The sequence below is a fragment of the Doryrhamphus excisus genome, linkage group LG8 (assembly GCF_037039965.1).
Source record: "Doryrhamphus excisus strain RoL-2023G ecotype Guam linkage group LG8, RoL_Dexc_Guam_v1.1, whole genome shotgun sequence".
NCBI lineage: Eukaryota > Metazoa > Chordata > Actinopteri > Syngnathiformes > Syngnathidae > Doryrhamphus > Doryrhamphus excisus.
The window spans coordinates 15588177-15605636 of NC_136364.1; the positions used below are offsets into that span (position 1 = coordinate 15588177).

The 17460-nt window shown below is 42.2% G+C and overlaps 2 protein-coding genes across 4 annotated transcripts in view; both read right to left on the minus strand.

Annotated features, from left to right (window-relative positions):
* Nucleotides 1-918: 918 nt before the first annotated feature.
* On the minus strand, nucleotides 919-15075 carry clasrp (CLK4-associating serine/arginine rich protein). 2 transcript variants are annotated; one of them, XM_058079261.2, is made up of 21 exons: nucleotides 14953-15075; nucleotides 13923-14062; nucleotides 13601-13698; nucleotides 13318-13419; nucleotides 11853-11932; nucleotides 11683-11767; nucleotides 9370-9503; nucleotides 7412-7508; nucleotides 6974-7052; nucleotides 6828-6901; nucleotides 6424-6465; nucleotides 6112-6309; nucleotides 5525-5812; nucleotides 5266-5451; nucleotides 5136-5175; nucleotides 4136-4196; nucleotides 3377-3435; nucleotides 3247-3293; nucleotides 3045-3130; nucleotides 2574-2598; nucleotides 919-1459 (listed from the first exon to the last, which is right to left on the minus strand). In XM_058079261.2, exons 2-21 carry the CDS (start codon nucleotides 14019-14021, stop codon nucleotides 1375-1377), a joined length of 1965 nt encoding a protein of 654 aa, XP_057935244.2. In that variant the 5' UTR covers nucleotides 14022-14062; nucleotides 14953-15075; the 3' UTR covers nucleotides 919-1374. The 2 variants fall into 2 exon arrangements, 1 of the variants encoding a protein (XP_057935244.2); XR_009131365.2 differs by lacking the exons at nucleotides 919-1459; nucleotides 2574-2598 and having other exon boundaries at nucleotides 5132-5175.
* Nucleotides 15076-15886: 811 nt separating this feature from the next.
* The window catches only part of LOC131134224 (protein serrate), a 42062-nt gene continuing 40488 nt past the window's right edge, over nucleotides 15887-17460 (minus strand). For both annotated transcript variants that reach the window (XM_058079257.2, XM_058079254.2), the window contains 2 exons: nucleotides 17098-17248; nucleotides 15887-17020 (listed from right to left, as the gene is read on the minus strand). In XM_058079257.2, coding sequence (XP_057935240.2) covers nucleotides 16572-17020; nucleotides 17098-17248 — 600 coding nt within the window. In that variant the 3' untranslated portion in view covers nucleotides 15887-16571. The remainder of the gene's footprint in view (nucleotides 17021-17097; nucleotides 17249-17460) is intronic.

Below are 17460 nucleotides of genomic sequence, written 5' to 3' on the forward strand. Positions count from 1 at the left end.
ATGCGTCATCACTTGTTATGTAAAGCTCAGGAGGAGTGTTTTTTTTTTACTGTGGTTCACGTCTTTTTACACTTGATACCAAAATGTACAGCAACAACCCAAATCCCTTCCCTTCCACGGTTCTAGTGTTTGGGGGTTTTAATACACCCATGTTCAAGTACAAAGAAATTGGTTCTGATTTCAGTGGAAGATATTTTAACTCCTATTTAAACTCATTCCATCACCTACCAAAGGCGTATTTATAACGCAAAGAGGTGATGATGCGACTGCACGATAGAAGAGAGCATGTTTGGTGCATTTTATAAGGAGGTCAGCCTGTATGTCTCCCATGGAAATACATGCTCTGCAGCAACTAGGAAGTGAAAAGCCATCTTGCTGTGTAGCGTCAAGGTGGTTATGCAGAGCGGAAATTTTTAACACATGCGCACAGTTCAGTTGCAAAGCTGAAAATTGTTAATTGTTCATGGTGTGTATTTGTAAAAAATAAAAATTTATGTTTTGTGTTTATGTTGTGACGTTGTTATTCAGACATTTTGGCTGAATGGCCACCAGTCCGGGGTGTACCCCGCCTCTTGCCCGTAATCAGCTGGGATAGGCTCCAGCATACCCGTGACCCTAATTAGGATAGGTATGTGTATATGGCTAAACATGAACTGATATTTTGCAGATACTTACCTACTGTATGGTCTTCTGCCGATTACTAAAGAAAGGAAAATAGTAGAAACCAACTTTTTTTTGTTATGAAATATGAGTCTAATCTTTCTTTTGGTATATTCCACATACATACAGTAGTCCAAATCATCAAAAATGTCTGGTACTGAGAGGGACGGCTTTAAAAAAAAGTCTGGTACGGATTCATTTTCTATTCAATAAAAGGCTTCCGTCATTAAAAAGACACCATTCACTTAAAAACATGTATTAATGCTCATTTTGCTTCATGATGACTTTTATTTTGGACATGCCAGCCAGCAGAAAGATTTAGAAAAGGAGCAAGCGAGGATCTCATTGAATCAGGGTTACATGACCTAAAAAAATGTTTTGTTCAGTGTTGTGAAGGAAGACATGGAAGCTAAAAAAAAGGCAAAATGCTAAATGCGAGACACTTTGTAGAAATATGAGAGGAAGTGTTCAAGAAAGAAAGAAACATAACGAGGAACATGCAGAGGTCAAAAAAACATAAACCGGTTTAAAAACCCTGCAGCGACTGACGGCAAAAAAAAAAAAAAAAATGAAGATAGGAATTAGCAAAGAGGTCAAAGTTGGCAAGAGAACATACTTCTTTGAGGTGTAGATGTGTTTGTCAACAACTTGACCACCCTGTCCTCGGTACTGCTTTATTCTTCAGATATTTCCAACATTGACCCTTGGATGATTTCAGTATCGGCTGTACGGACTCCTGGAGCGAGACCGCGAGCGGGACCGAGAGCGGGATCGGGATCGAGAATGAGAGCGTGACCTCCTAGGACCAGGAAACAAAAAAAAGTTAGAATGAAAGACATTTAAAATACTTTCTGGTTGACTTTCTTGACAGATTACACACTAATGCTAAGATAATAGCATGCTAAGATGATAAGAACAAATTTTTTTTTCTTATTTGATCTTTTAGTTTTGGATTAAATTAAATTTGTACCTTTATTGTATTTTATTTTTACTTTTTATTTCACTAGTCTGTGCAGCACTTTGGAAACTGTGTTCATAAAATGTTCTATATAACTAAAGTGGGCGGCATGGCGGTCGAGTGGTTAGGGTAGGGCGCAGACCTCACAGCTAGGAGGACGAGGGTTCGATTTCAAGTGGAGTTTGCATGTTCTCCCCGTGCATGCGTGGGTTTTCTCCGGGTACTCCGGTTTCCTCCCACATTCCAAAAACATGCTAGGTTGACTCCAAATTGTCCATAGGTATGAATGTGAGTGTGAATGGTTGTTTGTCTATATGTGCCCTGGCGACCAGTGCAGGGTGTGCCTCTAGCCCGAAGACTGCTGGGATAGGCTCCAGCACCCCCGTGAATGAATAAATAAAGTGGATTGGAAATACTAAATCTAACATTCAGTGGTACACACGGCCTTATTGTTTTAAAATGATTAGCATTGGATGTAATGGAAATGAATAAACTAAGATTACAGCAGGGGTCTCAAACTCAATTTACTTGGGGGCCACTGGAGCTAGGGTCTGGGTGAGGCTGGGGCGCATCAGGTTTTCAAAAAAAAAAAAAAAAACACTTTTTCAGTGCTTTGATCTCAGTCATGGATGATGAGAGAAAAACTAAAATAGGCGGGCTCGTTCGCTTGCGTATGGGCGGGGCAAAATCGCGTCAATTGTGTCCGGTGTGCACGCAGCTTTAAGCTGTAATTTCTGGGTACATGAAACCACACGACATCCATATCAAACTATTAAGGCGGGGGCCTCAAACTAGCATCCTGCGGGCCGCAAGTTTTAGACCCCTGGATTACAGTGTGGCGGTGCTTACTCATGAATAAGTAGTGGGAAGACGGGGGGGGGGGGGGGGGGGGGGGGGGGACAACAAAAAAAACAGAGTTGCTTGGCAATGAAGAGGAAGAGGAGTTCTCACATACCTTCTGGATGAGCTGGAATCTCGGCCTGGAGGGACAAGAGCACACAGAGCTGCCATCAAAACACAAGCAAGCCACAAGAACCTCTTGGGGCCTGTAAAACTGTCACCGGGAGCATCACCGACATTGGAATGGAAAACGTGGAAAACGGCTAAAGCCGGCCGCTTTGAGCACAATGGCACATTGCTATCAAACTAAAAAACAATGGAGGACAACTGTGAAGTGACTGCATCCCACGGGAGACGGCAGGCAGCAAGAACAAGGACGTAGAACACTGCAGGTATAACTCTGCATCCTTGACAAATGTTAAGTTGACCAATAAGTGGGCGTTGGTGCTTTAAGTCAAACGTACTGCATTTTTTTATGCCAATAGAAAACATAAATCGTGAATCTTTGCTTTGGGAGGCCCCACGTGGCTGCTAGAGAGAGAGAGAGAGAGGAAGAGAGAGAGAGAGATCCCGAAGTCTTACTTACCATATTTGGAGGGAGAGGGCGAGTGGCTCTGCCGTCCGTACTGTCGCTCCCATTCATCGCGCTCTTTCTCGCGCCGCTCACGCTCCCTAAACACAAAAAAAAGCCTTGGGGTCAGACGGTTGCAACACACTCAAATACCAAACAGTCCACCTGCGCGCACACACACATACACACACACACACACACACACACACTGCCTTACTTCATGCGTATCTTGCGTGCCATGGCTCGCAGTTCTCCCTCTCGCTCCTGTAAAATAACCACGTAGCAATAAGAGGAAATGGAGGAGAATGAGTCTTTGTTGCTGCTGTGCTGAATTCAAGTCAACATACCTGTCGTTTATGCTCCTGTTGTTGGATCTTCACCTGGGCTGCTTTCTTATCCGCCTTGGCTGCCAGAGGAAAAAAATATGTAATTATATTAAAAATATATACATTTACAAATGACAACACCAAAAATAATGACTGAACTAATACATTCCAGATCCAAATTTTTGGATTTTGGCTTCAAAATGCAAAAAAGAAAATATGGCTTTGAGCCAAAAAAAAAAACCTAAAAAATAAAATAAAAATAAAATAAATAAAAATAACAATAAAATAACAATAAAATAACAATAAATTAAATAAAAATAAAATACCTATTGTAAACAACCATTATCAATGGTTCATCAGCTGATCCAATAGACTATAACTGCCATTTGACGCCCCTGCACAACCCCAAGCTCCATTTTCAAAAAAAAAAAAAAAAAAACACCCCAAATCATGAAAACATCTCAGGTGGGATCTCCTTGTCATGCAACAACATCGGAAGCCACCAGGGGCGTTTTTCCTCTTCAGAGAATAAAACTTTCAATGTACCACATTTGGTGCGCTCGTGTAAATTTGAAACTGGCAATTTTGTAGCGCTGAAGAAGACATTTTTGTTCTTAAAACGCCATCTGATGGGTATCGGACTGCAGTAACAACCTTTCATTTGGGGTGTCCAAAGTGCAGCCCGGTGACCATTTGTGGTCATTGGCAGTTTTGCAGCACATTGTAAAATAGTTTTAAAATAGTAAAAAAAATTCACACACTCACGGCTCCTGCACTTACACTGCTTGTTGAGGGCCTTCTGCATACGTAGCTTGAGCTTCTCCTGTGGCGTCAACTTGGACTGTGGGCAACACGACCGTGTTAGCAAAAAAATACACAGAAATATGTTTTAGATGTGCTACGACATAATTTGGATAATGTCCACTTCACACATAGTACTGTTTGTGGATTATTCGGTCGAAAAGACAACAGGTAAATGAGGCACTTGAGTGGAGAAGCCCTACATATAGAGTGTTAGCGGCAGCGGCTCCAGAAGCCACCACACAAGTGTCCAGTAAATTTGGAATACACCAAACAGTGTCAGGGGAGATTAATGCAGTAGGACAGCTGAGGGAACAGCGAGGGACACTACGTGAAACAAGTGCAAGTTCAGGTCCGGCGAGTTCACAAAAGAGCCAGTGGCATTTTGCTGCCGACACACCCAGCAGTGGGCTGTTTAAACCTGGCCAGGCAAGAAAAACTGCAGGTCACAACACCGCAGGCAAGTCAAACACGGGAGCACTACTCAAACTGAGGGCTGGCGTGTATGCAAAGCTCCTCTTTCTCTGCCAGGAGGAGAAGCAGCAGCGAGAAGGGCAGCCCAAACGTCCAGAGTGATTGACAGTAAACGACAAATCGCACCGAATGATCTCACCGTTTAAAACTGTAAGACATAAAAAACCTTCATTTGTTTAAACAAGCCCAGACGTTTGTCCAGAACACACCCAACATATCCCTGAACGAACCATGGCTCAGGAGTATTTATGAACGTTAAAAAAAACCAAAAAAACATGTAAATATGAACACGCAACACAATAATGGTAATAACGGTGCCTGAAGTCCACTTTAAGTCCACTGGAGCAACGGGTGGAGGGGGTTAAACAAGAAAAGAATGATTATTTTGAGTGGCAACAAAGGCTTCTCCATCCCCATGTGCTGGACACCTTGTCAGCCTGTCAGGGATGAGGGAGGCGTAGTAGGCTTTAGCAAGAAAGCTCAGTGAGATCAAATTCTTACTGACTTTGGCAGCTCCCGTCTTTTTACCACCCGCTGTTTCAGGCCTGCAGGGATGACAAGCATTGAGCGGTTAGCGATGGACGGCAAGGAGGGTCGACGACGCCATCGCCGTCAGATTGCCTTCACGGTCTTACTTTCTTAGTTTGTCGGTAATTGTTTTTGAAGGATCGGGGGGTCCTCTGTGCTCAGGGGAGGGGCTGTGGTTGAGGCGACTGGGGGACGGCGAGGGACTGCGGCTGTCGCTCTCGCCCCGCCGATGACTGCCACTGCGTCGGACGCTTCGCCGTGAGGAGCCCCCCTGCCGTGAGCTGGAGCGGGATCTGGTACAAAAAAAAAAAAAGTGAATTCAGGTAGAGGCTATACCTGTTTAAAAATTCCAGGACATATCTTGACCTTGTTCGCCTCCTTGAAGTATATCGTCTCCTCTCCCGGTCTCTCGGCCGCTCTCTATCACGGTCGTTGGATCGCGATCGCGATCTCGATCGGTCGCGTCTCCTGCGGGACCCTCCTCTGTCACGCGAGTATGATCGGGAATATCGTCTCAAGCGGGAATGGGAACGACGCCCGTCCCTTCCCCGCCGTCCTCGTCGGTTGCGGCGTGAACGGGAGGATGAGGAGGACGGTGATGAAGAGCGGGATGAGGAGTACGAAGGAGAACGACTGGATGATGACCTTCGTCTCCTGAACAAATACAAAAACTAAGTTTTAGCCACACGAACGCCACAGTTACTAGCCTGCTGTTTGTATGATCCTTTGATTGATGTAACTTTTATTGCTAGTAAAATGACATGCACACAAAAGTAGTCCAACGGAGTCACATGAGAAAAAACTCTTCCCGCATCATGCACGGTGGCGCCATTGCAGATTAACAAACCTCACCATCAAATACTATCAGCATTGGGAATCAGCCTCTGCAGTGATCATGTCAACGGTCAAAAAGACTAACCAATGAAAAGCCAGGAGAAGGGAAAGTTACCGACCGGGAGCCCCTGCTATGACCTGCAGGGTGCTGCGCATTGGAGGAGGCGTGGGGGGCGCCGGCTTGTGATGCTGCCGCTGCTGCTGCTGCTGCTACCGTTTCGTCATCGCTGCCTCCAAAGCTGGTGATGAAGGTGATTTTCTCTGGACCCGGCGTCCGAGAGCGCGAGCGCGACTCGGAGCTGGATTCTGACTCGGGCCTGAGAGAACGAAAGAGAGAGAGAAATCAAACAATTCCTGAGTGTAACACACATGAACGCACACATGCCATAATATGGCTTACAGAAGGGAAGAGAGGGGGAAAATAAATTCACCGTTTGTAAGGATCGTAGGTGGGACTGTCTCTCCTTGCGTAGCTGATTGATGAGCACAAGAAAATAATAATAATAAAGTCATTAATGACAAATATTGTGTATTATAGTAGTACAGTAAGGCAAAGTATGAGTTATGATAAACATCAATTGTCCATGTAATGCTTGAATACCATTGTAAGCTTTTTAACGAGTTCTGTTGGCTTGCTATTCATACTGGAGCTATTAAATATTTCATCATAGTTGAAATAAAAAGGTATTTTTGCTAGTCCATTAGAACAATTGCATACAATAAGAGATTTCTCCCATTAATTGTGTCACTGGTAGTGTGCTTTAATTAATACTTTTATATTGACATTTATATATATATATATATATATATATATATAGTCACGCAAAAATATTACCTTGGTGGGCTGATCTGTCGACCTTTTAATCTTTTCTCTCTAAACTCTCTCCTTTGTCGGCGAGAACGGCGGCCCTGAAATCACCCAACATGTCACACAACGAGCAGCAAGCAAAGAGACGTCATAACAAGAGTACGTGTACTAACCGAGTACATGGCTTTCTCTGCCTCCAGCGCTTTGGCATGCTTGATGGCCTCCACCTCCTCTTTGTCCTTCCTCAACATCCTGATGGACACAGTTGCCGTACATACCGTCAAGCTCAGTACTTCCTTAATTTGTTTACTGCTACTCAAAAATAAACATGGAATTGAACCCCTCAAGCAACAAAACCACCGTATCATTAGCATAAAAAAAGCGAATGCACATCTTAACTCTTTTTAAATGTATATGTCTAAATCTAATCCTATACATTTACATTCTTGCTTCACTGTACTGTGTCAAAAATCAAACAGAGGTGTCAGACATAACTGATTGCACTAGACAGTTGCAGTCCTTTCATAGTGGAACTAGCGCCCTCTGTTGTCATAAATGGGAACAACACTGCAGTAAGTTGTAATGTTATGTAAAATGTTATTAAACGCTACCTGACAAAGTCTCCTTCAGCCATGCCGTAAGGGGTGGCGTTTTTGTTGAGTTCCATTTCCTGTTCTTTGTTCAGCTCGTCAATGTCAACCTCCACATCTGCAAACGCAGGCAAACACAGATACAACTATGACACTTTCATTCCTCCAATTGTTTATAACACGAGAAAAGTCTGTGTATTTCTTATTCAGCATTCGTGATCCTGCAAATTTGCTGATTTTTGGTCAGTTTCTTTTTCAAAAATGGGTTGTTTGCTCCTGTGATGATACGGCATAAAATAAACATCATACATACAGCGAAATACTATGTTGCTCCACTAGTACGAGCTTCGACAGTCAACTTTCTAAAATTTCCGCCTCCAAACATGCAGCGAGGTGAACAAATGTTAACATGTGATCCGAAAACATGACTGGAATTACAACAGGCAAGTGGTGCAGATTATGTGGACGCAGCCTGTGTGGCAGCGGAACTGGATAGCACTGAACTGACGATCATCATCTTAAAATGCATTTAATTAGTGTGTGAAGCATACAGTGTTTAGGGCTGACACTTGGATTGGTCAACTCTGCATTCAGCTTATAGATTGATTTCCTTTGTCATGAGTGAACAATGGTAACTGTAGCAGGAAGGTAAGGCTAATCTAATACTTATAACACTTTTATTGCAAATATTGATCCAAAAATGGGAGATCATCAATGTAGCAAGAGGGCTTGGCAGAGCAATAAGCCATTTTCATGGCCGTCAAAATTACTTATGACAATAACAAAGTTACTGCAACAACACATCATCAGTAGGGTCAAACGCTTAACGTAATAGTTGTAGTACGGAATGCCTCTAGAGCAGGGCCCGCGGGCCAAATGTGGCCCGCAGGACACTAGTTTGAGGCCCCCGCCTTGATATGAAAGTTTAATGTTAGTGCGGCCCGAGCAAGTTTGATATGGATGCTGTATGGTATCATCTACCCAGAAAAAATTATTACGTTTGATTAATGTTCATGTTAAAGGTTAAATAACTGTTAATAGTTATCCTCCCTATCCGTGTGGAAGTGGTATGTTTTTGGCTATTTGAGTTTAAAGGAGGCGGCACGGCGGTCTAGTGGTTAGCGCGCAGACCTCACAGCTAGGAGACCAGGGTTCAATTCCACCCTCTGCCATCTCTGTGTGGAGTTTGCATGTTGTCCCTGTGCATGCGTGGGTTTTCTACGGGTACTCCGGTTTCCTCCCACATTCCAAAAACATGCTAGGTTAATTTGTGACTCCAAATTGTCCATAGGTATGAATGTGAGTGTGAATGGTTGTTTGTCTATATGTGCCCTGTGATTGGCTGGCGACCAGTCCAGGGTGTACCCCGCCTCTCGCCCAAAGACAGCTGGGATAGGCTCCAGCACCCCCGCAACCCTCGTGAGGAAAAAGCGGTAGAAAATGAATGAATGAATGAAGTTTAAAGGAAATAACTTGAAGACTACCGTTTAGGTCGCTAGCTCTCTAGTTTGCGAGTTAGCATGTGTCTCAGTTGCGCAATATGTTGTAAATAAAAAGAGTATAAATGTGACTATAGTCGTGTTTTGTCATGTCTACAGGGCTCTAATAATGCTTTGTTAATTTTAATCTGAAAAATATAATTTGTCAATCCACCAACAATGTGGTTTCTTAAGTTTTTATTATTATTATATTTATTTATTACTGATTGATTTTCTTTATTCTTGATTTGTTTATTTATTTTTCATCTTATTTTGAGTAGAAAAATAAAAAGTAAGATATTTGACAACAGTGGAATGTTTCAGAGCTTTTCTTATAGAAAATTGGAACCAAGGCGAAGTTTTTAAATTTTTTTTGTTTTTAATAAATGCGTTTTTTTTTTGTGGAAAACCTGATGCGGCCCAGTCTCACCCAGACCCGAGCTCCAGTGGCCCCCATGTAAATTGAGTTTGAGACCCCTGCTCTAGAGGGTGTTTGCTCACCGATATCTGGGATAACCTCATCTTCTTCGGATTCGCTGTTCTCCGAATCGTCGTCCTTGTCAGATGCCAGGTCAGGTTCTGTCACGGTGCTGTCCTCGTACGTATAACCAATGGCAACCTTTTTCTCAGCCAACCTGCATCATCAGTGAAATAGGTTTGTCAAAAATCATACACAGATGCTTGGGTGAGGAAACCATTATCGATACTGGTGACAAGACAGAACTCAGGAAGGTACGAAATGAACTGAAAAGGGGAAACAGAAACATCTACTTGAAGAAAGCTAAGCAAGAAACAGGCAAAAAATAATGTCTGGGCTGTCTGGAGTGGGACGAGGGAGTTCGTTTCAATCTTGAAAAGTCATGGAGACGATGGTGCTTGCACACCTGAGAACATCGGTGTGTGCAGTGAAAGACCCACTGGAGTACACATACCAGCCCCATTTGGGGTGGACCATGCTGTTTATATATCCGCTGCAGAGGGCCTAGTCCTCCCTGGACAGACCAAACACTTCGATCCGCATTATGTTCTTCGATTTCTATTCTGACTTCAACAGCATCCAACCCAGGCCGCTTAGGGAAAAGTCGCCGCATGGAAGTGGACGCCTCCCCTCATCACCTTCATCACAAACTACCCGACAAGCAGACCGCAGTGTGTGTGAGGCTTCAGATCTGTGTAACATCAGAGCCTCCTGAGGGAAGAGCGAGTTCCCCCATTCCTGTGCACCGCCTACACTGCGGATTTGAAGTACTCTTCCAAGTCGTGTCATCGATACAAATATTCTGATGACACGAATATAGTGGGATGTTTTGGGGTGAATGACTGATGTGGCGTGGGGAGAATTATCTGCAGCTGAATGCGGACAAGACAAAAGGAAGATGCTAATTTCATCGGTAAGAAGGCCGCCCACCGCCGTAAGCTGGTAGTGATGTGGAGCAGGTAACATACAGTATATACCTCCTACGTATATACACACCATAAATACCTCGGGGGTCAACTTGGACTGCAAGCTTGAGTGATCCACAAGTGTGGCACTCAAAGAAAAGGGCCTGAGGGTGCGGGTTGATGTCCTTGAATGTCTGCCACTAACTATAGGGCTGGCCTGGCCAACCAGCGGCTCGCGAGCCTCATGCGGCTTTTTAGCTAGTTTCATGCGGCTCTCCTGGAGCTTTCACATGACATGCGTAAAAAATGCTTGACTGACGCTGCCATTGATTCCTCTTACGGCTAGATGGCACGCTGACGAGGTAAGCCTGCTAGAGTGACGTCAAACGCACGACGAGAGAATCTCTGGCGTGACATTGTTTGCATTGTAAACAATTTCCGTTAAGTTGGCTCTCAAAATGGCAGGGAAAAAATGCACAGTTAAACGAAAATATGAAGAACACAGGAATTTTTTGGACAGAATGGGAGAGTTCGGTCTGTCTTATGTCACGCAGCATTAGTTAGCGCATTTCAAAGCTTCCAATCTTCAGCGTCACTTCAGCTCACTCCATCCTAACATCGAACAGGAATTTCCAAAAGGGACTGAACTTCGCAAAGCACAAGTTGGTCGCTTTGAAAAGTCAGGCAGAAAAGCAGATGCAGTTTTTCAAAAAGTTTTACGAAACACTCGGAGACTGTAACGCTTGCATCATATCAACTGGCTTGGAACATCGCACGGACTAAAAAGCCATACAACGAAGGGGACTTCATTAAAAAAAAATGCCTCATTGACGCCGTTGAAATATTGTCTCCTGAAGACGACAAACTAAAACGGTCCCACCACAGTGTTGAACGCAGAATATCGGATATTAACACTGCTGTTAAATCACTGATATTATCATGTTGGTGTGGGATGTTTTCAATAAATCTGGCTGAGCAGGGTTCTTTGTGTGCGTGCATACGTGATGAAGGCATGGGATGATGTTCATGTGTGCCCATGTGTATGAAAAAAAAGTGACTCTTAATCTCTGACTGGTTGGCCACCCCCTGCAATAAGGGGTTGGAATTAAGGTAATGGATTAAAAACTAAATGTTTGTTGTGGGCATCATACTGGTTACATAGGAGGAGGTGACCAAAGACTGAACACTGTGTAAGGTCATAGCTATCGTGTCTCGCAACCTCCCACATAGCACCCGTTCAGCAGTCTCTTTTATGGTATAACTGTTGTAAGAAGTATGGTATATTTACATATTTATACGTTTCCACACATTGGAAAATATCTATTTTTGTTATATTTTGGATCAGATCCCCGGATCTCGCCCCTCTTGAGTTCTATCTTTGCGGGGCACTTGAAGGCCAGAGTGTATCAAGGTGTGTGTATGTTCGCATACTTTTTCTTTTCATCCTCATTTGGTTTCTGGAGACCACCATAGAGCTCATCCACGTAAATCTGGTACAAACACTGTTCCTCGGAGACTGCAAGAGCACAAGAGAAAAGAGTTTATGGATAATTACGGTCACATTGCGTTGTGCTGAAAGATTGACATTGTGCATTACTCACTGTTGGCAAAGTCGTTCTGCACCAGGCCTCTGTAGCGCTCATAATTGCACCTCCTCTCCTCCATCTCCTGCTCTGGAGTTCTGGGGATAAAACAATTTGATGTTAGTGTCATTTTATCATAACACCAATTTACATATTTGCCTTAAATAGATCATACTTAATCCAGTGGCATGAAATTGTGAAGGGACGCATACTTGACTTGCCTATGCGCACCATTTTCAGTAATTTAATCATAAACAATACGCACACAGTCCGCGAACTAATTTTCACGCCTTCGGGCGTACCGTCTAAAATCAGTGCTTCTCAACTTGTTTGGCTGCAGGACCATCTATCACCTTTTAAAGGGGAACTGTCCATCATTCACAATCCTTATGTGCAACTGGATCACATATTCATTTTCATTTTCTGTGCAATTTATTTTATTCGGTGCAAATTATTATTATTTATTCTAAATTATTTGTTATTAATTGATAACTTATAATAAATTATTATTATACAAATTACTGAATGAATGAATGTTTACACTGTACATTGTTCATATTTGATGTCATCAATTTATTCTCCACATTATTATTTATTATTATACGGGAGCCAGGCAACGACATTTCGTCTGCAATTTCACTGCTGTGTTATTGTGCAATGACAATAAAGAAAGTCTATCTATCATAACGAGGGCTGTCAATCAATGCTGTTAATAAATTTTGTTGATCTCAATTAGTCGTATTTGTCCACAGTGCGAATTAATTGCATTTAATCACAGACAGAAATAAGTTTTTATCTATAATAAGTAGGGGAAACAATTCGGTGTGCAACAATAATTACATAAAATTTTATGTAAAAGGGATATAAATTTTGGAACTATGAGAAAAACAACATTCCGCAAGCATATTTTTGTATTACTATTTTTCTTTATTATTAGCATATTAGCTCTCTCACACTGATACAAACATGTTTTTTATTACACTGACAGCTCAAAATACGATTTGTTTATTTATGATACTTGTTTTAAATTGTAAATGTTTGTTTTCTGTTTAGGAACATTCAGATACGCTTATTATTGAAGATTTGCCTCAATGTACCTTTCCTTCATGAAATGTACAAATGAAAATACTGGGGGCAAAAACACAGTGCAATAGTTATAAAACACATAATCAAAATTGCAAACTGAACACATTAAAATCCATAGAAATGAATAATTATATTACAGAAAATATTAGAAATGCTACTTTTTGAATGTTTAATGTAAGCTGCGATTAGTCCTAACTTGGGCCCATGCGGCATGCTCAATTACGCAAATGAGACTGACCCCCTCCTCCACCAATTACATTGCACAAATGCCACAAAAATTACTGAAACATTTATGCTAGTGCAAGTAAATGTGATTGAAATGTTCATTCGAACAAACGAAAATGATACGGAAATTGCTGAATAACATGAAAACATGCAACGATTCCGGCAGACTCACGTGGTGCTAAGCAGCGCAGGCGTGTAGGTGGGGACATAGTCCAGATGAGCTCTCACATCAAACCTGTCAATCATGTTGCTGGCATCTCCTTGCCAGGGCATCCTTTAGAAAAGAAACGTTACAGTGAGCATCAACATATCACAGATTTACATGAGTGAATGAGAAAAGTTCATTTGACATCAAGATCAAAACAGTAGCTTTTGTATTTGTTAAGTAATTAATTAATGTTAAAGCACATTCAGATAAGAATGGTTAAGCTGACTTTTGTGCGTGTGTCCCTCACATGTTAATAGGAGACTCTGCAGCCACAGCCACAGCAGGATCCAGGTGAATTTTGTAGGCTCGTCCATGAACCTGAAGGAACTGGGCTGGATCTTTTTTCTGAAGAGATAAAATCAGAATGTAAGACGGTAACTTTAAACTATACCACTGTAGCTCACAAACCTAAAATGTGTCAGTTCAACTCTAAACTCCATTACAGGAAAAACTAGGTGGCAGTGAGAGAACAACACAAGACCCTCTGAGGGCCGGAAGATCGAGTTTGAGGAGTCAGAAGGTCAATATTTCTTATTATGCAAGAGTCGCTAAGTGACAATGTCTCTTACTATCTTCTCGTAGTACTCCCGGCGACGCTCCCCTCGCCGTTTGTAGTCAACCATCATGCCACGGAGCTTGCGCTCGTGTTTGCGGGCCTCCTGCCACATGACGGCTCCGCTGGGGGTGGGGGCGCGGCGGGGCACGGCTGCTGCAGGGATGTAAAGTGGGAAGGTAAATGACAGCTTTCAGGAATGTTTCTTGGATATGAAAGTAATACTCTATCAAACAAAAATACATCACAGAGGGTGATCCTTTGAGTTACACTGTAAAAGGTGATGGACAAGATTTTTCAGACGAAATGCACTACTTTTTGTCATTAAGCAACATGCTACACAAACAGTATTCATTGTGGATGACTCCATGTTAAAGCAATTGGGACCAAAGGAACTATTTTTCTGTACTAAATCTGCTTAGACTTCTTTAATTGTGGTAATTGTTTTAATTCTGTAAAGCACTTTGTGTATGTCTTTGCAGGAAAAGTGCTATACAAATAAAGTTGATTTGATTTTAATATTTGCTGCATTAATTAAAGTTGAAGTCATGCTTTATTTGACAGTCACTGACTTGATTTTTACACATTTCAAAATGTTGTATTATCAGTATAAATCATGCTGAATTGCCGATTAAGACTATACCTCAAAAAAGGATAGGGTTAAACCTAACAGCAAACTTCCCTTTAGCTCATATTTTGGAATTATGACGGAAAATGCTAGCAGCTAACCTGACTATGGAGATTACAGACAGCTCGGGTTGTCTGTTGACTGTTTTGACTAACACGCCTTACGTCATGCATTCGCTTTTCTTTTAAACATATACTGACACAAATGGAAATACAACAAAAACGCATTTTTACTCATGTTTTATTATCAGTCTCAGCAAAATTACGATAACGCGTGCAGTCGTAGGGCCTAAACTACCCCAGTTTAGCTTAGCTAGCTTAGCTAGGCTAACCGCCGCAAAACTAACAAGTCTACAATTTTGTGACTCACTACAGTTCGAGAAAGCATGTTTAATGTCATTTGGAATTCAACTGCTTACCTGTTTCACTGGCAACTATTACACAACTGGGTTTATTATTCGATGACCCAAGAGGCCACCGTACACGACTTCTTCTTCCGCGCTGGTTTTCTTCTTCGCGGAGTCTGAGGTCGGTGTTGATCAACTTCCCCCTACTGGCCGGTAGTGCAACTGTTTAAAACTCAACAACGGTTGGTTTTTTAATGTCAATTGCTTACAGTGTGTGATTGTGTATTAATTTACATATTTCTTAATTCAATTTTATTATTGCCCAATATATTCCCCTATAATTCATATTACACTAAATTTGGAGTTTGAATGTTGTCCCCCTGCATGTGTATATGGGTTTTTTTCCAGGTACTCCGGCTTCCTCCTACATTCCAAAAAATATGCATGTTAAGTTAATTGATCCAACATACCCCCACCCCCCCACGAGGATTACTCATCATAGAAAATGGAGTGTCCATCATGGAATATCTTGGATATTGCACCATTGCAGGTTGTAGTAATTCTGACACAAGTTAATATATAACTTAATATTAAGTTAATATTAAGATGCATTCAAGACTGTTCTCAGAAGCTCAGCAAATGTTCGAGTCTGTGACATCCTGTGGCACACTGCAGGTGTATGGAGGGTCGTAGCCAAGCAGCAGAGTGAGTGTGCATGCGTCTGTTTCCTACATTTCCTCCTAACCAGGGCGGTTACGGGAAGCTTTTTCTAGCCTGCTGCTGTTTGCACAGGCCAAAGGTCACATTGGGCATAACTGTCTTTTTTTTGCACCCCACTGCCTTGACAAAAAAAAAGCTTTTCCTTTCATACACTGTCACTGAGTTCAATGTGTTTATATGCATGGCATTCATTCACGCACATATGTACACAATCTAATGTGATTTATTACGAGAACATTATTAGTTTAACCTGAGAATTTGAATAATAACTCCCGTTCCCGATAAATCCAAACTGGTAAATGCACTTTTATTACAATCCACATTTTGCTGGAACGTCATCTGAGACCAAGTAATACAATAAAAGTGATCTCATACCGAAGCACAGTACAAAAAAAAAAGAGTATCAATATGTACAATACATTTATGTACAAAAAAATATTTTACATGTAGAGTGGGGTGAAAAAACATCTACGTTGACAAATTGCAGCATCACAAAGACAATACAGGCAACTGTTTTAAAAAAAAAAACAATTTCATGAGGCTTTAAAGCACAACTCTGAGGTTTGTGTCTTTGACTTGCACAATCACATCAAGTCCAAATGTCCAGTTAATGGACACAGTGGAGCTATTTCCCTTGTAAATACAATAATATACAAGCACATTCATTCACTTGGACTTTAAATAATCATCCTTTCATTCCTTCATTGACCTCTTAGTCAAATATTGTCCTGAATTACAAATAGGCAGTCTGACACAATTCCAGGCACTGCGAGGTCACTGCAAGTGTCCGAGATCATCAGGTTAAACATCACGGTGCCTTCAAAGACATACCGGTCTATCTGAGCTGAGATGAGGCCCATGTGCATCCCAAAAAAAGAACCTCCACACTGGAAACTGGACCCTGTGAGCAGAAGAGTGCAAAGTATGCATGATAAAATAATAAGCCCATACGAGGCCCGAGAGTTCAAAGGTCAGACTTCTAGTTCTTGGTTGTCTGTGCAGTGGATGCGGTTCAGCTTCTCCCTCTCTTGGTTGGAAATGTCCACTTTGGGATGTCCACTTTGAAGCGGCTTTAGCGCAGGGGAGGGATATGGAAGCGTCAGTTCGATCTCCTCGTAGCAACGTGGGGCGGTGGCGTCGGTGGTATTGGCGGGATCTGGTGTCTCGGGGAGGGTGGTGGTGGCCGAAGGAATCAGAGCGACGGGGAGGGGGCGGTCCACATTTCGGATGAGGTTGACAAACTCCCTCTGATTGTTGATGCTTTCTTCCAGCGGAACGGCCTGCTGTTTTTTCCGCTTGTGATGGATATGAGAAAATATGAAGGCACAGGTAGCGCAGCCACACAGCATCACCAAAGCCAAGATGCCCACCAGGATCATGTAGAAGCTGACGCCCCCACTGGTTGTGTCCGACATGGCACCTGGAGGAGGGGGGGCGGACATTAATGATTAAATAATTGGAGGCGTTGTGCTATTTAAAAAAAAACACTCCTCTTACCTGGACAGTGTGGACCAAAACAAGGATTCTTCAAGCTCAGGCACTTGTTGCCATAGTAACCCTCAGGACAAGCACACATGTACCTGCCATCTATGCTGTGACAGGGCACCCCCTCCTGGCAGGGGTTGGGGTTGCAAAGATCCAACACTACCTGAAATAAAAAGTGCCAATCTATTATTATTCATTTTATTGTTGTTGTTATTATTACAGTAGCTTGGAATGACGTACGGTGTCATCTTACAAAAAAACCTCTAAACTCATCACACAGCAACTTACCACTCAAGAGGTATGTCTAAGAGATAAACAAACAAGTACTAATATTAATTTAATTTGGCCAAAAAATAAAGTATTTTCCCATAATGC

Bases quoted from the DNA above. Each gene is read 5' to 3' on its own strand.
- clasrp (XM_058079261.2), bottom strand. From the start codon at position 14,021: ATGTGGCAGGAGGCCCGCAAACACGAGCGCAAGCTCCGTGGCATGATG. The intron at 13,699-13,922 runs GTAAGAGACATT...TTATCTCTTCAG, and splicing joins GGGAGTACTACGAGAAGATA to AAAAAAGATCCAGCCCAGTT. The intron at 11,768-11,852 runs GTGAGTAATGCA...GTGCTCTTGCAG, and splicing joins GCAGAACGACTTTGCCAACA to TCTCCGAGGAACAGTGTTTG.